The sequence below is a fragment of the Saccopteryx leptura genome, chromosome 5 (genome assembly GCF_036850995.1).
Source record: "Saccopteryx leptura isolate mSacLep1 chromosome 5, mSacLep1_pri_phased_curated, whole genome shotgun sequence".
Taxonomy (NCBI): domain Eukaryota; kingdom Metazoa; phylum Chordata; class Mammalia; order Chiroptera; family Emballonuridae; genus Saccopteryx; species Saccopteryx leptura.
Window position 1 is genome coordinate 40,298,350 of NC_089507.1, and position 22,019 is coordinate 40,320,368.

The 22,019-nt window shown below is 42.6% G+C and overlaps 1 protein-coding gene and 1 pseudogene across 1 annotated transcript; one reads left to right on the forward strand and one right to left on the reverse strand.

Moving 5' to 3' along the window:
• Positions 1–3,372: 3,372 nt before the first annotated feature.
• On the reverse strand, positions 3,373–17,205 carry SPINK2 (serine peptidase inhibitor Kazal type 2). The gene is made up of 4 exons (XM_066385582.1): positions 17,138–17,205; positions 15,906–15,949; positions 4,904–5,013; positions 3,373–3,578 (listed from the first exon to the last, which is right to left on the reverse strand). The coding sequence occupies exons 1-4, from the start codon at positions 17,190–17,192 to the stop codon at positions 3,533–3,535; spliced, it is 255 nt and encodes an 84-aa protein (XP_066241679.1). The 5' UTR covers positions 17,193–17,205; the 3' UTR covers positions 3,373–3,532.
• Positions 17,206–21,090: 3,885 nt separating this feature from the next.
• Positions 21,091–21,369, forward strand: LOC136406465 (heat shock factor-binding protein 1 pseudogene; annotated as a pseudogene).
• The last annotated feature ends 650 nt before the right edge of the window (positions 21,370–22,019 follow it).

The following is a 22,019-nucleotide window of genomic DNA, read 5'->3' on the forward strand; positions in this document are numbered from 1 at the left end:
TGCTGGTTTGAGTGTGGGCTCACCAGCTTGAGCACAGGGTCACTGGCTTGAGCATGGGATCATAGACATGACCCCATGGTCACTGGCTTGAGCCCAAGGTCACTGGCTTGAGCAAGGGGTCACTCGCTCTGCTGTAACCCCTCCATCAAGGCACATATGAGAAAGCAATCAATGAACAACTAAGGTGCTGCAACAAAGAACTGATGCTTCCCATCTCTCTCCCTTCCTGTCTGTCTGTCCCTATCTGTCCCTCTCTCTGTCTCTGTAGCAAGAAAAAAAAAATTGAGGCACCTTAGTTGTCCAATAATTGCTTCTCATATGTGCCTTGACTAGGGGGGCTGCAGCTGAGCCACTGACATCTTGCTCAGGCCAATGACCTTGCGCTGAAGACAGTGACCATATCTATAATCCCACACTCAAGCCAGTAACCCTGTGCTCAAGCCAGATGAGCCCACAATCAAACCAGTAACCTTAGGGTTTCGAACCTGGGTCCTCAGCATCCCAGGTTGACTTTATCCACTGCACCACACCTGGTCAGGCTGGACTATTAATTTCCCCATTTACTTTGGGTGATTATAATTACTACATATCACTTTTATACTGGGAATATTCTTAAGAGGAGTGGGAATGAAATTCTTCAGTGAAGGACGGGTACAAATCCGCGTTTGCCATACAGCCCTGAGTGAGCAGATTTGGGACACAGCAATGGCAGTGAAAACGCCAGGCACTCATCACAGAGAACATACATAGATACGACCTTTTCAGAAAGAAAATTTGCAGTCCCTTTCAACATTTTAAATGTTTCTCTTCTAACCACACTATGTCCAATCTTATGAATTTATCCTACAGAATGCTTGCACAAATAGAGAATGTGTATACAAAGATGCTACTGCAACATGATGTTTGATACTGGAAAATGAGAAATACCCTAAAGGTCCATCACTAGGGAATTGCATAAACAAATTATGTTTAGATAATACAATACAATATAGTTCTTTTAAAAATGAAGTAGGTCTATATGTACTAACTTAAAAAAATATCCACAATATATCATTACAGGGTCAGGAACAAGTCAAAAAAGCAGGGTTTTTTTTTAAAGGTAGAGTTTTTGATAATATAGCCAACACTTCAAGTATTCTAAGCACCTTACGTGTGCTACCTCCTTTACTCCGTACCACAACCCTATGAAATAGGTACTGTCATCATCCTTACTTTACAGATGAGGAAACTGAGTAAAATCATAACCTGTTCAATTAATTCATAGATGTGACTTTGACCTCATGTGCTTAGTTACTTTGCTATATCCAGGAAACAATGAATTCTCCCTTTAGCTTAGATTAGTTTGACTGGGATTTTCCCACTTTCAACCAAGAGAATCCTAAGAATCCAAATATTTATACAAATCAACACAGACTGGATAACTTATGGTATAATAATACTAAGTAGTTTTTTAAAAAAAGAAACTACATCTGTTGATTAGAGGGCAGCTGTGCGTGCGCGTGTGTGATTTTATACACACACACATACTAAGATAAAAATACTTAGGGAGGGCAAGAAAATAATGTTTCTGAAAAGGTTAATATTGATCACCTCTGGGGGTTAGAATGGTCAAGAATTGCAAATTTAAAAAAAATTTTTTTAATTGATTTATTCATTTTAGAGATAGACAAAAGAGAAACAGAGAGAGAAGGGGGAGGAGCAGGAAGCATCAACTCCCATATATACCTTGACCAGGCGAACCCAGGGTTTTGAACCAGTGACCTCAGCATTCCACATCGATGCTTTATCCACTGCGCCACCACAGGTCAACCTAGACTTGCAATTTTACTTTTATATACTTTCATGTATTTTTTAATTTCCCAACAAGCATATCTTACTTTTATAAAACCTTCAGGCCAAAAATAACTACAGGAACCTGAATCCAATACAAAATAATATTGAAAGTAAACTGTAATTGTAAAATAAAAATAACGACAAGACATTAACTTGGCATATTGATGTTATACAGCTCCCACTTCGCTGCCTCTATTCCATAGAAGAACAGAGGGTTGGGAGTTTAGAGACCTGGGCTTCTGGTCCAGGCTATTTCAAATGTGTTCTATAACCTTGTTGGTTTGCTTCTATGGGCCTCAGTTGCTTTCTAAGAAGGGTGCTTGAAAGAACAGTAGCTACTATTTCAGAGCTTGCTAAGCAGTTTCCTCACAACAGCTCCATGAGTTGAGGATTATCCTTATTTTCCAGAAGAGAGAACTGAAGTAAAAGTGTTGGAATCAGAATTTGAACTCAGGCTTAGGTGACCCCCAAAAGCCACATTCTTTCCACTGCACACTCTGCCAGACACGTCTCATCTCATGTCTCACGGGTTCCTGGAGCTATAATACACTTACACCCAGGGCTTGACTCAGAATCCTCTACTTGGAACACATTCCAAAGTAGTCCCTGGTCACTTTTACTATTTATTCTTTATGTTGTATCAAACTCTAAAATAAGGTGTCTCCACTTCAGCACTGCTGACATTTTAGACAGAAAAACTCTTTGTTTGGAACTGTCCTGTGCATTATATTCAATAGGATGTTTGGCAGCATTGGGGACCTCTAACCACTAGATGGCGGCAGCATCCACCCTCAGATGTGACACCAAAAATGCCTTCAGACATACTGTCACTGTCGACTGTCCCCTGGGAGAACAGTCATCCTGGGGTTAAGAACCATTGCTCTACACTGCTCTAAGCAGAGGACAAAGCCAGAAAATCTGCATTAATTCGGGAGAAAAATTGTATTGAAAGGAGATAGTAAAGCTAGTAAATATTTTTACTTGCAAAATTCATTGTTGTTTTTTTTCCTAGAAAGAGACAGAAAGAGGAAGGGAAAGAGAGGGAAGCATTCATTTTTTGTGGTTCCACTTAGTTGGGCATTCACTGGCTGCCTCCTGTATGTGCCCTGACCAGGATCAAACCCGCAACCTTGGTGTTTCAGGACAACACTCTAACCGACTGAGCGAGCTAACTGGCTAAGATAACTTGTGCAATTCTTGGACTTTACCAGCTCAGACTAAAGTTAGCTCCAAGTGTTTCACAGTTATTCACTGTGCTTAGAACACTTTAGTAGTTAATATAACTGTCCAAGATTCAGGGAAATGGTGAATTAGAATAAATCTTGGCTCTCGACAGTGACTCCACTTCTCCCATAGTGAAATTCACCTTCGCCTGAGATGAAAAGAGCCACCAGAGGCTGCTGAGTGAGGGCGGATATTCAACAGAGGACAGCAGTAACTGAACACAATGCCGATATTATTCCAAGTAGATAAAGCAATGCACAAGCCATCTGGGCAATAAGGTGCAAATGCCAAGAAACAGGAGTTTTGCTCATTTTCTTTTGTTTGTTTTATCAGTTACTGCACACGGGTACTCTCAGAAGGTGTGGGTTAACAAATCTCATGCAAAGAAACATAGGAAAAGAGAAAAAGGGGAAACAAAATGTATCTCGTGTGCAGCTGAAGGAGGTTTCTCCAGTTTCTCTCGCAAGCTGCTACATCAGCACGGTCCACTTCGGATTATTTTAATATCATCACCGTCTTCCCTGCAAATCGGAAAACCATAAAAACACATTTATTACCTACCATACCGACACTGTTCCAGTATTTGTAGTAAAAAAGGCCCGTGTCATTGTACACTGCTCACAAAAATTAGGGGGTCAGGGACCGTGCAGATACTCCAGTACTTTCAGCCTTCTGTATAGAGCATTTTCACCAATGAAATAAAAGTTGGTTTTGCATCTCATTTGCATAATTGAACAACTTTCTTTGACTTGTCGTTTGCTTTTCTGATGTTCTAATTTAATTAAAAAATCAAATGCTTCTTTTTTTTTATCGCTTCATATTCATTTGGAAATATCCCCTAATTTTTATGAGCAGGATATATTATATTCCTACTTGGGCGATAGTTATATAATCATTTTTAAAGCTAAATGAAGGAAACAATGAGGGTGAAAGCCCAAACTCTGCCATTTTTTCTCTAACCATAGGGCCAAAGAATCACCGTGAGAAGAGGTAGGTAGCTCATTGAAGGCTGAGGTCAGAGAATGGACCCCTGAAACACAAAGCAGCATACCTAGAGAAGTCACGGTTACTTGGCCAGGTGTGTTATATGAAGGGCATCAGCTGTAATACACTTATTACATAGCATTCTCTAGGCAGAGTTATTAAGACCTATCTCCCAATTAATGCTTCAGGGTATGCAGGTCACTGGCACATGCCCTCTGAATTTAAAAGAACACTTACACCTGCCTAGCCAGGTAGTGGCGCAGTGGATAGAGTGTAGGCCTAGGACACTGAGGACCCAGATTTGAAACCCCCAGGTTGCCAGCTTGAGTCTGGGATCACAGACATGGTCCCATGGTTGCTGGCTTGAAGCCCGAGGTCGCTGCTTGAGCAAGGGGTCACTGGCTCGGCTGGAACCCCCCAGTAAAGGCACATATGAGAAGCAATCAATGAACAGCTAAGGTGCTGCAACTATGAGTTGATGCTTCTCATCTCTCCCTTCTGTCTGTCTGTCTGTCTGTGTGTGTGTGTCTCTCTCAAAAATAAATAAATAAATATATAAATAAATAAATAAACATTTAATATTCCACATAGTTTGACTTTTAAGTATACTCTTAATTTGGGGAAATTGCCCATCCATGGAGTAACTTGATTATCTGGTCCATAGTTGTACATGTCATTCTCCAACTTAAACTTGCAAAATGCACTGAAAGATGCTGCGTGTTTTTAACTGTCAGTCTGAAAACAGAACTACTTCTGTCATATGTGATCCTCATATCCAGGAAAAGAGCCAATTCTTCTCAAGTAGTCAAAATTCAGGAAGGACTAAATAAAACATGGTTATTCTATACTATAAAAATGTTACCTGATTTTCATGCACAGAGTACACTCGTTGGCATAAGTGGACATGTCACTTCCACATACAGGGTTAAAGTCTCTGGGACATCCTGGTAATTTATATTGATCACAGTCTGGCTAGAAAAGGCAAAGGAAGACAGAAATTAGAGGAGAAGTTGAAACATTCTCATCACAAAGTAGCTGGGGCTTGGAGTGGGGGGGAACAAAGCCCCAAGTCTCCTCAGATTTCCTAGAAACACTTTAGAAAGTGTTTCTATTTTACACACACACACACACACACACACACACACACAAATGATCTTTCTAATGCATAAATCAGATGCAATGTTAAAGTATTGGTTCACTACCTACTATGTAAGAAAAGGTTCAGTCTGCCGATTTTTAAATGAAAAGTCCAAGGCATGCCACCATGCCTACTCTATTATCTTCTGGCTTGACAATCTGCACTTCACCACTACCTCCATGTGGACGTCTGTCACATTCCACCCCAAACCCCTGGCATGGTGCCGAGACACACTCAGGAATCTAATCTTTCAGTCTATACTTTTTAAGATACTGGCATTTTATCACCAGAACTAAAGACAGCAGCAAGTTCAGAGCTGGACCTTTGGCTTGTTGTGGGTTTAATTGTGTTCTCCCCAAAAATACATGTTAAAGTCCTAACTCCTGGTAGCTCAGAATGTGACCTTATTTGGAAATAGGGTCTTTACACAGTAACCCAGCTAAAATGAGGTTTTTAGAGCCAGACTGTGGTGGTGCAGTGGCTAGGGCATGAACCTGGAATGCGGAGTTCCCTGGTTCAAAGCCTCGTGCTTGCCCAGTCAAGGCACATACAAGAAGCATCTGCGAGCTGATGCTTCCTGCTCCTCCCCCCAGTGTTCTCTCTCTCTAAAAATCAATAAATAAAATCTTTTTTTAAAAAAAATGAGGTTATTAAAATAGGCCCAAGTCTAATATGACTGATGTCCTTATAAAAAAGAAAAATTTGGACACATAGCCCCACACTAAGGGAAAATCATGTGAACAACATTTATAAGCATGCCCCAGCTAGACAGCCCCAGCTAGACAGCTCAGCTGGTCATAGAGTGCTGTCCTGAGACACAAAGGTTGTCGGTTTGATCCCTGGTCAGGGCACATACAGGAACAGATCAGTGTTTCTGTCTGCCTCTCTCTCTCTCCCTTCCTCTCTCTCTAAAATCAATAAATTTAAAAAGGCCCTGGCCAAATAGCTCAGTTGGTTGGAGCATTGTGCTGAACTGCAGAGGTTGCCGGTTTGATCCCTGGTCAGGGCACATACAAGAACAGCTCGATGCTCCTGTCTTTCTGTCTCTTTCTTAAATAAATAAATAAATTTTTAAATAAAAAAATACAAATAAATTTTTAAAAAGTAAAAGAGTGCCTTAGGCCACCAGATACCAGGAAAGAGGCATGGAACAGAATCTTCCTCACAGCTCATAGAAGGAACCAACCCTTCAACCCCTTGATTTTGAACTTCTAGCCTCCAGCCCTGTGAGACAATCAATTTCTGTTGTTTAAGCCACCCCAGCTTGTGACACTTTATCACAGCAGCCTGAAGAAAGAGATAAGACGTCATGGAACTCAAGCCTCTGATTTGATGGAACTGAAGTCAGTCTTGGTCGTAGCCACTTGTGTTCAGCAAGACCAAGACTAGACCTTCTCATGGTTTTCAGACTATGGTGTGCACAGACCTACTTTAACAAAAAGTTAAAATAGATGGCCTGCTGTATTTCTGTTTTATACTCATACATTTTTCTATATAGTTGACCTTTGAACAGTGCGGAGGGTTGGAGCACAAAACCCCCCCATGCAATCCAAAATCCACACACAACTTCTGACTCCTTCAAAACTTAAAGTATTTTGTTTTAGTAAATGGTGATCACTCTTCCTCACTTCAGAGTATAAAAATATCAACCATTTTAACGCTCTGAATAAATGAAACACACCTTTCTATTGATATTATCTGGATTTATAAAGATCTAAGCAGGGCTGGCCGTGTGACAAAATCTGAAGTCAAACAGGTTTTGTTTTGGCCCTTTCCATCCTCTGCTTGGCAGTCTACGCTTTATTTAGTGGCAACAGTCTTTTTTTCTTTTCTTAATTTTTATTTATTGATTTGAGAGAGAGAGAGAAGAGAGGAGAGAAACGTTGAATTGTTGTTCCACTTGTTTATGCGTTCATTGGGTGATTCCCGGAAACGCCCTTACCAGGGATCAAAGCCATAACTCCGGCATGGAGAGAGGACACTCTAATCCAGTGGTCCCCAACCCCCGGGCCACAGACCGGTACTGGTCCATGGGGCATTTGGTACTGGTCCACAGAGAAAGAATAAATAACTTACATTATTTCCGTTTTATTTATATTTAAGTCTGGACGATGTTTTATTTTAAAAAAATAACCAGATTCCCTCTGTTACATCATCTAAGACTTACTCTTGACACTTGTCTCGTAAGTTCGACAATTATATTTAAAAATACCACAGTTTTTACACCGGTCGCATAATTTTATTTTGTGCATTTATCCGTCCCACCCTAAAGGCCGGTCCGTGAAAATATTTTCTGACATTAAACTGGTCCGTGGCCCAAAAAAGGTTGGAGACCACTGCTCTAACCAACCAAGCAACCGTGCCAGCGCTCTACACTTGGTGCCCTAGGCTCACCAAGGTGATGCTGTTAGGGCAGTTCTCACAGCAGAGTAAATGCCTTCTTATCCAATGAGACTGGGACAACTAGCAGTTGGATATTTAGTCAAAAAGGTAAATTAAAGCAAGAAAACAATAACAAAAAAATAATACATACTCCAAAACATTTCAGCTTAAAACATAAATGGAAATAATACCGCCAATCTTTTATGTAAGACAATCAATAACAATGCATTTGGTCATCTGTAACACTAAGTATGACCGTATGATCCAGCACAGGCCAATGGGATATACATGGAATCATCGTGAAGCAGCCTCATTTTTTGAAAAACCTGTTACGTATCTTCTGCGTCTCCCAGTTTGTATTGTTCTTTGTCCATTCCTCCAGCCTGCTTCTGGGCACTTGGAGCACTAACCGTTAAACCAGGAGGACAAAGGCCACATTCCAGGAGGGCAGCCCTGTGCACTGCTCTTTTAAGTCTTTGTTACTTGCAGCTGAATCTAGTCTTAACTGATACAAGAGATAAGATCTTTCCTTTGACTGTTTCAATTAATTAGATTTCTGTGTGTTATCACTGCAAAACTTATAAATAAATCACCTAGAATTTCCGGTTTTGGTTTCTTTTTTTTTTCCTTCTTCTTCTTTTTCCAAGTGAGAGAGGGGAGATAGAGAGACAAACTCCTACATGCACCCCAACCAGGGTCCACCTCACAACCCCCATCTGGGGCCCATGCTTTGCCTATCTGGAGCCATGCTCACAACCAAGCTATTTTTAGTGCCTGGGGCAGAGGTTCCACTGAGCCATTCTCAGCACCTGAGGCCAATATGCTCAAAACAATTGAGCCATGGCTGTGGGAGTAAAAAAGAAAGAGAGAGAGGAAGGGAGAGAAGAGGAAGAGAGAGGGGTAGAGAAGTAGATGGTTGCCTCTCCTGTGTGCCCTGACTGGGAATCAAACCTGGGACATCCACATACCGGGCAGATGCTCTACCACTGAGCCAACCGGCCAGGTCCATTTTGGTTTCTTTAAAACAGGATTTCTCAATCCCAAGTCACACTTGGGACCAGCTAATTCTTTGCTGTGGGAGGCTGTCTTTGGTCTTGTAGGATATTTAGTAGCACCCCTATTCTTTTTCACTTGTCAAAAATCACAGTGTAATATCTTCTGGGGGGCAAAACCACCCCCTGCTGAGAACCACTGTTTTAAAATACAGCCAAAATTTAAAGATACTTGCAAAACAACAAAATTTAAATTTTTTAAAATTTATAGTTGTTTTACCTAACCTAATTCAACAGCAACTTTTTTAAAGTTATTTGTCTTTTAGCAAGTCTTTCAAAAGCATTCAACACAGTTCTCATATGAACAATGACTTTATTTCTTTACATTCATGATTATGTTGTCTTTGCATTTTTAATTAAAATAATACTAGCCTAACAGGCTTGTGAACACACACTTGAGACTTGATAATACAATTTCCATTAGTGGAAAATAAAGTCTACTGGCATAGTCTGTCTACAATCAAGGAGTGATTGATACGCTGCAGGAACTATTCAGAGAGGAAGAAAAGGGTCAGTTATTTATGAGGTACTTAAGTGAAGGTGGTTGAGTGGGTTTTTTACTGTTAGCGAGTAGCCCACGGTGGATTCACACAGGCCTGTAAGTGCACTTCACCTTGGAAGCTTGTTAAAAATACTTTTGGAGCCTGACCAGGTGGTGGCGCAGTGGATAGAGCGTCAGACTGGGATGCGGAAGACCCAGGTTTGAGATCCCGAGGTCGCAGCTTGAGCAAGGGCTCATCTGGTTTGAGCAAAAGCTCACCAGCTTGAGCCCAACATCGCTGGCTCAAGCAAGGGGTTACTTGGTCTGCTGAAGGCCCGCAGTCAAGGCACATAAAAAAAAAAAAACATTTGGAGCCTCATGCAAAACGTACTCAAGTAGAATTTCCAGGAGTAAAACCTGTATTTCTAAAGCCCCTGAATTCTGATTCAGTGAGGATGGGATTAGGCCACCCTGACTCCTGTATGAAAGCAAAGAACACACAATTTGATGCACAATTTCAGAGAATCCCCTGTTCTAGACCTCTCCTGCCTCCCCTTTATAGTTAAGAAATAGCTTGCCTATATCACACTCTTTCAGATATGACTAGGTAAACATCTAGCTAATCAAAATCAATCTAAAAGTCTTAGGCTTTTTAAATATTTGACAGGAGTTTTCAAATGCTTTCATCTCAAAGAATGACTAATATATGACTTTTGAAGTTCTGGGAAGGAAGATTTTCTTTTTTTGAAGCAGAAGACTTTTGATATCCCTCAGGTCTTTGAGGAACCTGCCAGCTGGAAAGCAATGTGTTTCCAGTCTGTCTGATTCTCCTGGTTTCAAAGCTAGGTTTGGAAACCTACTGTGTAACTGTATGAAATTCAGGTCACTCACTTTCTGGATTTTCTTTGATCTGAGACGTAAGGCTATATGAACAAACAGTCTTCATCCTTATCAATGAGGTCAAAAAATTTCATTAATAAATTATTCTCCCCATAAATCCTTAGTTTTATTCCTTTACCCAAATTTGTGCCAATGGGGAAAAAAATTAGAATAGGTTCATCATCTCAGGAGGCTCTAAATTATACCCCACAAGATGCCAATAATAGGAAGTTGCCCCTGGCAGACTGTTCCTCAAAGCTTCAGAAGATACTCTATCTCTGGAAGAGGGCCACATTTATTTCTTAGAATCATTTTAATTTTTTTTTTTTTTTTGTATTTTTCTGAAGCTGGAAACAGGGAGGCAGTCAGACAGACTCCGCATGTGCCTGACCGGGATCCACCCAGCATGCCCACCAGGGGGCGATGCTCTGCCCACATCTGGGGTGTTGCTCTGTTGCAACCAGAGCCATTCTAGCGCCTGAGGCAGAGGCCATAGAGCCATCCCCAGCGCCCAGGCCAACTTTGCTCCAATGGAGCCTCGGCTGCGGGAGGGGAAGAGAGAGACAGAGAGAAAGGAGAGGGGGAGGGGTGGAGAAGCAGATGGGTGCTTCTCCTGTGTGCCCTGGCGGGGAATCAAACCTAGGACTCCTACACACCAGGCCAGGTCTGAATCATTTTAATTTTTTTTTTTTTTTTTTTTTACAGAGACAGAGAGAGAGTCAGAATGAGGGATTGACAGGGACAAACAGACAGGAATGGAGAGATGAGAAGCATCAATCATTAGATTTTCGTTGCGCATAGCGACACCTTAGTTGTTCGTTGATTGCTTTCTCATATGTGCCTTGACTGCAGGCCTTCAGCAGACCAAGTAACCCCTTGCTTGAGCCAGCGACCTTAGGTCCAAGCTGGTGAATTTTTGCTCAAACCAGATGAGCCCACATTCAAACTGGCGACCTCGGGGTCTCGAACCTGGGTCTTCCATATCCCAGTCCGACGCTCTATCTACTGCGCCACCACCTGGTCAGGCCATTTTAATTTTTATGGGAGAATGTAATGTGTTTTTAAGTAATTCTCTGAGCTTTATGCTCTGAAGCTTTGCTTCTGAAAAATTCTTTTACATTTTACCAAATATATTCCTTATTTATTAATTCAATAAATGAATACTCTAAGATTTTAAGATAGATATTATAAGAAATATAAAGACATATTGATTCCTTTCAGTAGGAAGTTTAGCATCTACTAAGGGAATCAAGAAATACACATGGTGGTCTTACAGGATGGGTAGAATTTAGAGGTTTGGGAGAATGTCTACCTCAAGTAAACAAAACAGAATAAGCAAAGGCACAGTGAAAGAAGTGTTTGACCTGAGAGCAAAGCAGTTCAACTTATAGTAGCATCCAACATCCATTCATGACAACACTAAACAAACAAGAAACAGAAGAGAATTTCCTCATCCTGATAAAGGACATCTACGGAAACCCACAGCTAACATTATATTTAATGGTGAAAGACTGAATGCTTTTACCCTAAAATCGGGAACAAGAAAGAATGTCCACTTTCATCTGTTCTATTCAACACTGTATGGAAGGTTCTAGACCAGGAGTCCCCAAACTTTTTACACAGGGGGCCAGTTCACTGTCTCTCAGACTGTTGGAGGGTCGGACTATAACAAAAATTATGAACAAATCCCTGTGCACACTGCACATATCTTATTTTAAAGTAAAAAAACAAAATGGGAACAAATACAATATTTAAAATAAAGAACAAGTAAATTTAAATCAACAAACTGACCAGTATTTCAATGGGAACTATGCTCTTCTCACTGACCACCAATGAAAGAGGTGCCCCTTCCAGAAGTGCAGCGGGGGCCAGATAAATGGCCTCGGGGGCTGCATGCAGCCCTCGGGCCATAGTTTGGGGACCCCTGTTCTAGACAATTAGTAAATAAAATAAATAAAAGCTACCTGATTGTAAAGGAAGTAAAACTTTCCTATTCAAAGACAACATCTTTTTATACAGAAAGGCCTAAGGAATATACACACACACACACTATTAGAACTGAAAAAGCAAGTTCAATATTAGAAGATACAAGATGACTATATAAAAATCAATTGTATTTCCATACACTTGCAATGAACAATCTGAAAATGAAATTAGGAAAATAATTCCATTTATAATCCTATCAAAAAGAATAAAATATTTAGGAATAGATTTAGCAAAAGTTTAAGGATTATACACTGAGAACTATAAAACATTACTGAAATAAATTAAAGACTTAAATAAATGAAAAGACATCCCATATTCATGGATCAAAACACTTAACTTTCTTTTTTTGTTTTTTTGTTTGTTTGTTTGTTTGTTTTTCTGAAGCTGGAGACGAGGAGAGACAGTCAGACAGACTCCCGCATGCGCCCAACCGGGATCCACCCGGCACACCCACCAGGGGCGACGCTCTGCCCACCAGGGGGTGATGTTCTGCCCCTCCGGGGCATCACTCTGCCGTGACCAGAGCCACTCTAGCGCCTGGGGCAGAGGCCAAGGAGCCATCCCCAGCGCCCGGGCCATCTTTGCTCCAATGGAGCCTTGGCTGCGGAAGGGGAAGAGAGAGACAGAGAGGAAGGAGGGGGTGGGGGTGGAGAAGCAAATGGGCGCTTCTCCTATGTGCCCTGGCTGGGAATCGAACCCGGGTCCCCCGCACACCAGGCCAACGCTCTACCACTGAGCCAACCGGCCAGGGCCAAACACTTAACTTTCTTAAAATGACAATACTCCCCAAATTTATCTACAGATTCAGTGCAATCCCTACCAAAATCTCATATGCCTTTTTTTTAAATTGATTTTGGAGAGAGGAGAAAGAGATGGGGGATGGAGGATGAAAGGAAACATCAACTCACAATAGTTGCTTCTCATATGTGCCTTCTCCAGGCAAGCCCAGGGTTTGAAACAGGCTACCTCAGCATTCCAGGTCAATGCCTTATCCACTGTGCCACCACACAGGTCAGGCTCAAATGCTTTTTTATTGCAGCAAAAATTGGAAAATTGATATTAAAATTCATAGAGAAATGCAAAAGGCCCAGAACAGCCAAAACAATCTTGAAGAAAAAATTGAAGATTCACACCTCAGCATTTCAAAACTTACCACAAAGCTACTATGATTAAAACAGTGTGGTGCTAACATAAGAATAGAAGAGCAGAGCTATGGGAAAACAGAGAAAGATACTGGCAGAAAGGTAGACTGCAGTAAGAACGGGAAATATTCTCTGTGGGCACCGAGAAGTCTGTAGGTTTTGCACAGGGACATGCTGTACACAGAATAAAGATTTCGAAGAGTGATTCCAGCAGCAGTGTGTAGCAGGAGCTGAAAAGTGGAGATAGTAAAGATTGAGGAAAAGCACTTGGGCTATTAAGATAGTCTAGGAGGTAAGAGGTAATGTGGGCCCTGAACTGGAGCAGTGGCAATGGAAATGGGAAAGAAAAACAAAGATCTCCTGCCTGATTCATCCGTTTAATAATCTTGTACAAACAGACCAAGGTCCTGTGGTATTTGCTTCCTGAGAGAGAGTGCCTCCTTACATTTTTGCAGCATAGGCACCTCACTTACTTTACCCTAGTCCTAGCCCTGGGACGGAGGTGGAGCTATTCTTATTTTCTGAAAGAAAATCAAACTCAAGAAAATTGAGTCCTTTGATCAAAAAGTATTATTAGGCATCCACTAAGTGCTGAAGATTGGGCACGAAATAACAAATAAGACATTATCCTTGACCACAAGGGTATACAGTTTACTGGGGGGAGACAGGCAAGGACGATGCAGTGCTGTGGTAGGGTATGAAGAGCACTGGATCTAAGTCAGAATGCTTGGGCTGGAACCATCATTCCGCCATCTGCGTGTGACCATGGCCAAGGGGATGATAATGATATTTACTTCACAGTATTATAAAAGATTGAATTATTATATGTAAAGCACTTAGAACAGTGCGTGGCATACAGTAAGTGGTATCTAGGCATGTCCTAGAATATGTTACCTCCAAAATATGGCTCTTTGACATAAAAATTATTTTGACCTAAAAGGCAGTTTAAGAAGCAGAAAATCCAGAAGCAGCTCTCTCTACTCTTTCCCCTTCCTGCCTAAAGGCAGAATATAAGTTTTCCCTAACTGGATAGATTCTAGAGGCTTATCATCCCAAAGATGACCCCAGAAGGATGTGCAAACAAACCTTACCTCGTTAGTTTCCTCCCCTACATTTACCATCCTATTGTTTGCTGCCCTTGGAAGAGCAAAACATTTTCCTTTGCCCTCTACAAACTGTGGTTCTTTGTTAAAGATGATACATAAACTGGACTTCTAAGCCACCTTCTCTTTGAGTTACTCATCTCTCAGTGTTAGTGTGTGTATGTGCAATGCACATGTTTACAAACTTCTGTTTGTTTTTCTCTTATTAATTTGTCTTTTGTCATAAGGACCCCAGCTGAGAACTTAGAAGGATAAAAGAGGGATTTTTTTCCTTCCCCTCCACTACTATAGTGATGATGATACTGTATAGGTTGAATGGAAGCATATAGAGAAAGTACATTTATATCTACTCAGGAGGAAGGAAATAGAGTGGAAAGGCTTCCTGGAAGAGGTCTAATCTGAATTGAATACTCCAAGTTACCTAATCCATGAGGTCAATAAACTCATGTGTAAAATTAATATCTACTCCTATCTTACATTATTGACTAAATATGCAAATGGTCAATGCCAGACCAGATACTAAGATAGAATTCTGATCCACAATTGGCAGCAACCTATCCAAGAAACAAGCTCATTATTTAGAATAACCAGCCCAGGAAGCCAGGCTGCCATATGTCAGACTTGTTAGAAGTCAGACAGTTATCTCTAGTGACAGTCCAGGAAGCTAAACAATATTCTCTATAATGATAGGGGCCCCAAAATGGCTAGGGCTTGATTAAAAACTGACAGCTTCCATAATATATTCCCGCTTCCTACTCAAGACCAATCAGAGAAAGCCAAATACGCACTCTTAACCAATCACATGTCCATCCCATGCACTGCTTGGTTTTAAACAGTCTACAGGTTCCCATGCCAACAGGCTGGTTCAGGGCATACCTGAAGCCTTCCTTTTTCCCACTGAAAAGCTTTCCCACTCCTCTACCTGCATTTGAGTCTCTGCCAAAATACAAGTGACATGGCCGACTCCCCTGTTACAACAAGTTCTGAATAAATAGCTTTTCTTTGTTCTCATTTGGTTGGTCTTTGTCTGCTTCCACAGAATTTAATTTGATAATGTCCTGTGCAAAAAAAAAATGTTTAGTTCAAGATGTAATTATTAAGCCCAGGGCTTTCTGAATCATCAAAGAAAATGTTAAAGAAAACAGATCCCCAAGACCTTCAAGGCCTGAGCTATTTTCAGCCAAAATGTACATTTCTGATCTGTATTTAAAAGCCTCACTTGATATTCTGGTTTCTAAAGCAGTAAACAGTTGCAAAAGTGGCAGGTAAGAACTGAAAACTAGCCCCCAACTCAAATTGTTGTGGGCTTCACTATATTGGTAGAAATGGTACAAGTGCCTGACCAGGTGGTGGCACAGTGAATAGAGCATCAGACTGGGATGTGGAGGACCCAGGTTCGAGACCCTGAGGTCGCCAGCTTGAGCGTGGGTTCATCTGGTTTGAGCAAAGCTCACCACAGCTTGGACCCAAGGTCACTGGCACGAGCAACAGGTTACTCGGTCTGCTGAAGGCCCACAGTCAAGGCACATATGAGAAAGCAATCAATGAACAACTAGGGTGTTGCAACGAAAAACTGATGATTGATACTTCTCATCTCTCTCTGTTCCTGTCTGTCTGTCCCTATCTATCCCTCTCTCTGACTCTCTCTCTGTCTCTGTAAAAAAGAAAAAAAAGAAACGGTACAAGTGATTTCCTACTTACTGATCTAAATTCTTCAAGCTGATCAAATTGATTGTACACAGAGGCTGCAGAAAGAAAACAGGCATTTAAAAATACATGATTAAGGTCAATTTTTGTTTATAAGGGACTTTTTAAATCCAGTGTGGGATTCCTCTGGGCCACACCTTCTTCCTTTCCATGGGATGCCTAAGTTCTTTGAACCACCACTCTGACCCCCACACCGACCCCCAAAGGATGGGTATTCAGTTGTTTTCTGGTACCTCTCCTAGCAGAAATACCCAAAGAACATTGGTACAGGTTCTATAACTGACCAACCTAATAGGTTTGCTTGAGAAAGAACTATGGAGCTATGAAATAAAAGTCAGAGAAGTAACTCTTAATAACTCACGATATCTTTTCCTCTGCAGCTTAGGGTAATGAAAGCAAAACAACACTCAGTGTTACCATTTTAACTCCATTGTTAAAAGGGCGTCAAGTCTGGCTGGACTGAAGTCTTTTTTTCACAAGCCCCAGAATTCCTTATGCACTTGGCATTCCCCACTGCTAATTCCCACCCAGGTGATGAGGTTCAGCAGGGCCACCGTGTACAGAAAAACCCAACTCCTTATCTTGGGCTCCAGAAAACCTCCTTTAAAGAAAAAAAGAGGCCCTGGCCGGTTGGCTCAGCGGTAGAGCGTCGGCCTGGCGTGCGGGGGACCCGGGTTCGATTCCCGGCCAGGGCACATAGGAGAAGCGCCCATTTGCTTCTCCACCCCCCCCCCCTTCCTCTCTGTCTCTCTCTTCCCCTCCCGCAGCCAAGGCTCCATTGGAGCAGAGATGGCCCGGGCGCTGGGGATGGCTCCTTGGCCTCTGCTCCAGGCGCTGGAGTGGCTCTGGTCGCGGCAGAGCGACACCCTGGAGGGGCAGAGCATCGCCCCTGGTGGGCGTGCCGGGTGGATCCCGGTCGGGTGCATGCGGGGAGTCTGTCTGACTGTCTCTCCCCGTTTCCAGCTTCAGGAAAAAAAGAAAAAGAAAAAAAAAGAAAAAGAAAAAAAGAGCAGACAGCAGGTGTTGCTGAGGAGCTGGGAGTTAAGCCCAAGCAAAAACTGGAAGATCCCTAACTGATTTTCCAGGCAGCCCTAGAGGGGCGAGGAACAGCCAGTAACCGATGCGCTGAGGGACTACGAGACCCCGGGGTCGGGGTAGGGGCAGTGGCCAGAGACTCCCATTACTCCACGTGTCCTGGGGCCACCAAGCTCGCTGGTGGGCGTTACCTGACAAGTTCCTTGCCAAGAGCAACAGTACCAAGCTCATCCCCACGAGCGCCATCCTTCCTCCTCGGCCTCCTGTAGGGTGGCCCCGAGCTCCTGTGCCCTCGCGGGACGCGGGGCGGGGCGTGCACAGGTCGGACACGCGACAGCGTGGGGTGAGGGAGGGGCGGGGAAGAGGAGGAGAAAGAACCGGGAAGGTAGTAGGAGGTGGAGGAGCAGGAAAGGATGGGTACTGGGGAAGAAGAGGGGAGGTGAAAGTAGAGGATGTGCCCGAGCTAGCCCCCTTCCCCCACTCCCCCACCCCTTCCCTGCTCTGCTGAGGAGAAGAGTAAGTGATTAAGGGGAGGATCTCTCCCTGCAGGAAAGAAGAACCTTGTAAAAGACCTGGGAAGCAACCTCCTGGGCTCTTGTCAGTCAACCCCTATTTCTTCAGCATCTAGGGTTTCCGGGGCAGAACTCAGCAAAAGAATCCCTGCTCTCAAGAAGCTTTCTGGTGCAAATGTTGGGGATGGGTTGATACAGGGAACTCCAAAGCAACTGAATAAATGCAAGTTTCTAAAATTAAGTGTTATAAAGTGGTGGGGGAAAGGAAAAGCTTTCCACTGCAAGGTCAAGCAAGGCAGTTCAGAGGTGACATTTGAGCGGAAAGCTGAAGCAAGAGAAGAAAGCTTGGTGAAGAGCATGGGATAAGTGCTCAAGGCTCAAAGAAAAGCTCGTGCAGAGATCTGAAGGCAGGAGCCAGAGATCCGAAGGCAGGAGCCAGAGATCCCCAGGCAGAAGCCAGCTCGCTGTTTCTGCTGGAGCTGTGTAAAGGAGGAGGACAGGGAGTGAGTGGGAGAGGGAATTGCAAGGCCAAGGTCATGAGTGGCTGTGTAGGGAATCATGGGGGATTCACATTGTTTCTGGTTGCAGCAATAAACCAATGGAAGACAATAAGCAAGGGAATGCCCCTAATCTGACTGATGTTTTAATAGAGATGAGATAGGAGATGTGAAAGGGAGACAAATTAAGTGGCTTTTGTGGTGATCCAGGTAAGAGATGAGAACATGTATAAAAAGGGCAGTTATTCTGTTCCTAAGCAACTAGGTACTTGCTCCTAACTCAGGTCACATTGGCCATTGTGTTGTCACAGAGCCGAACACCACCAGCCTATAGGTAATGACGTAGTCTATTTCTCTTGACTTCTGTATCTCTAGTGCTTAGCACTATGCCTGACACAACCTCAATACGTGCTAGCTAAAAAAGTGAAGCCTTAAAATGTTAAACTGACATCACAATAACAAAGTAGACTGGCTCTTGCTGGTTGGCTCAGTGGTAGAGTGTTGCCCCAGTGTGTGGAGTCCTGGGTTTGATTCCCAATCAGGGTACACAGGAGAAGCAACCATCTGCTTCTCCATCATTCCCCCTCTCCCTTCTCTCTCTCTATCTCTTTCTTCTTCTCTTACAGCCATGGCTCCATTAGAGCAAGTTGGCCCCTGGTGCTGAGGATGGCTCCATGGCCTTGGCCTTGGGTGCTAAAGAGAGCTCAGCTGCTAAGCAACAGAACAATGCCCTGTAACATCCACCGGGTACAAGAACAAACGTCGGAGACTTTCAGGAGTATAGATGTAACTTTATTGGCCAGTTTTACCTACGCAGGGGCAAATTCCCGAGGTGTCCAGAGACACTGTACTCACAAGGAGCTGCAGATGGGAATCGCACCTAGCGCTTATAAGCTAAGCAAGCAAGCCTAATACAGAAGCAGATGTGGTGGTAACCTATTTGCTAAGGGGGCTGCACATAGCATAGCAACAGGGGCTGGGGTCTAGCTCATTGGCGAATTCCAAACCTAAACTTCTGATAAGGGTCTTTTAACCAATAGAATGCAAACATTTGTCTCTTTTTCTTTTTTTTTTTCTTCTCTCTCAGCCTCCCAGAGTCCCTATCTGTCTCTGCTTCTTGAACGACCTTGGGCATGTTATTCCTAACAGAACAAGAGCAGGACTTGCCTGTAACCCTTAAGTTCCCTGTTCCATTAGTGCCCTGTTTATTTTCTGATCTTCTCTTGGTCCTTACATGCCCCAGATGGGCAGAGCATCACCCCCTAATGGGCTTGCCAGGTGGATCCCTGTAGGGCGCATGTGAGAGTCTGTCTCTCTGCCTCCCCTCCTCTCACTGAATTAAAAAGAAAGAGCCTGACCAGGAGGAGGTGGTGTTAATCCAAATTTGGAGGGACCTGAAATATGGAAGACAGGAGCAAAGTCCGTCGTTTACACATTAAAGTTTTATTGTCTAGCTTGGCCAAGCGGCGGGAACTCCGACAGAAATCTGACGGAGAGCGCGCGCTGGCCCTTTGTTCTACTTAGTTTTTATAGTTTTGTAAGTGGGAAGTACAGAAGCAAAAATTGCAATTAGGAGCCCCTTACCGCTATTGGTTATAGTCATATGTCCTTTAACATGATAGGACCACGTTCAATTTACAAACCATACATCATTTTGGAGAGAACAAAATTTACAAGTCAACACAATGGTAGAAAGATATCTCTTTACATATTAAAAGGCCTTCCTATATTTTCTAGTGTTCATCCGCCATCTCTGTCCAGAGTCAGATGTATTAACCACATGCATTTACATAAGAGAGGTAGTTTCCGTGGGGACAAATGCCCGCAAATGGCTCATTGCTATAAGAAAAGGTTTATTTTGGCTTTTCCCTTCCTGCACCTGGCTAGCCATTCACTCCTTTCCCCACAGGTGTGGTGGAATGTCAGGGAATCTATGCTTCCTTCCCTTTTCATTTACAATACAATGGCAAGAGCCATCCTAGTTATGCTAATCACACAGCACAGAGACTATTCTCACAATTTCTCTTAACCCAAATTAATAAAATGTTCTCCAAGCCTCCTAAAATATTAATATTAATTCTGTAGCCTTTGGTACTTTACAACACCTGTGGGTGAAATGGCTCAGTGGCTCCTCAGTGGTGCAGTGGATAGAGCATCGGACTGGGATGTGAAAGACCCAGGTTCGAGACCCCGGGGTTGCCAGCTTGAGCATGGGCTCATCTGGTTTGAGCAAAAAGCTCACCAGTTTGGACCCAAGGTTGCTGGGTCGAGCAAGGGGTTACTCAGTCTGCTAAAGGCCCGTGATCAAGGCACATATGAGAAAGCAATCAGTGAACAACTAAGGTGTCATGTCAAAGAGCCTGATGATTGATGCTTCTTGTCTCTCTTTGTCCCTGTCTGTCCCTCTCTCTGACTCTCTCTCTGTCTCTGTAAAAATAAATAAATAAATAAATAAATAAATAAACAGTATTTATAAAAAAAATAAAATAAAAAATAAAAAGACAGGAAAGGAGAAAGAAAGAAAGAAAGAAAGAAAGAAAGAAAGAAAGAAAGAAAGAAAGAAAAAAAAGAAAGAAAGAAAGAAAAAAGAAGAAAAGAAAAGAAAGAAAAACCCAGCCCTGGCTAGATAGTTCTCCTGATATTTCAAGATTGTGAGTTTAATCCCCAGTCAGGGCACATACAAGAAACAACAAATGAATGCATAATCAATATATAAGTAAGTGGAACAACAAATTGATTTTCTCTTTCTCTCTCTCTCCTTTCCTCTCTCTAAAATCAAGAAATAAAAATTAAAAATAAATAAATAAATATCAAAAAGAGCAAAACATGGGATCTTGGATCCAGGAAACAAATTCCAACCCAAGGGAAAAGAAAAGGGAATTAATTAGTAAATGATAATATAGCAATCCTAGAGTTCAGCCAATCCAGACTGGAACAAGCAAGGAGGCCCCAGGAGACAGTTTCTAGAGGATGACATACACAGAATATGACATTTGTCTTACAGTAATGACAATGAGATTTACACCAAAGGGGTAAGTTTAGGGATTGATTAGTAACAAGTACAGATAGTAATGATAATAATAAGGAACCTGGGGGCATCTGCACTGACAAACAGAAGTGTAGATCATAGTCTAAGACTTCACCACCAAGTTAGGAACCAGGGAGATGGTCGAGACTGACCCCAAGACCTGCCAGGATCTCACCTCAGTGGTGCAGACATGCCAGCAACAGATGCAAGATAAATTTCAGACCATGACCAACCAGATCATTGGAAGAATTGATAACATGAGTAGTCGCATTGATAACCTTGAAAAAAATATTGCAGACCTCATAAATCAGGCTGGGGTGGAACAGTTGGAAGGTGAGAGCAGGACACCTGCTACACAAGAGTTGAAGGCTGCTGATTTACACTGAAGTCTGGAGCACTGCTTTCATAAGCCAAGAGAGGACCAGATGGCTTTTTGCAACCAACTACTATGTACAAACAGATTTTATTTAATAAATGTGCATTTTTCTTATCACATACTATATAGTTAGTTTATAGAGTGATTTTCCTCCTAGTCTCTGGAACATGGTAATTTCACATCTTGGATATTGATCAGTTGTGCTTTTAACTTATTAAACACTAACACTTTGAGGGTTCCTGTCTAAAACTGTCAATTTTTTTTTTTTTTTTCAGAGGCAGAGATAGACAGGGACAGACAGACAGGAACGGAGAGAGGTGAGAAGCATCAATCATCAGTTTCTCGTTGCGCGTTGTGACTTCTTAGTTGTTCATTGATTGCTTTCTCACATGTGCCTTGACCGTGGGCCTTCAGCAGACCGAGTAACCCCCTGCTGGAGCCAGGGGCCTTGGGTCCAAACTGGTGAGCTCTTTGCTCAAGCCAGATGAGCCCACACTCAAGCTGGCGACCTTGGGGTCTCGAACCTGGGTCCTTCCGCATCCCAGTCCGACGCTCTATCCACTGCGCCACCACCTGGTCAGGCAAAAAACTGTCAAATTTTTAGTGTATTTTTGTGAAACCATTTTTTTCTATCATTCCTTTTGTATATAGTTGTTGCTG

Coding starts and splice junctions, on each gene's coding strand:
- SPINK2 (XM_066385582.1), bottom strand. CDS start 17,192: ATGGCGCTCGTGGGGATGAGCTTGGTACTGTTGCTCTTGGCAAGGAAC. Junction 15,950..17,137: donor CTTGGCAAGGAACTTGTCAG/GTAACGCCCACC, acceptor TTCTTTCTGCAG/CCTCTGTGTACAATCAATTT. Junction 3,579..4,903: donor ACTCTGTGCATGAAAATCAG/GTAACATTTTTA, acceptor TCCGATTTGCAG/GGAAGACGGTGATGATATTA.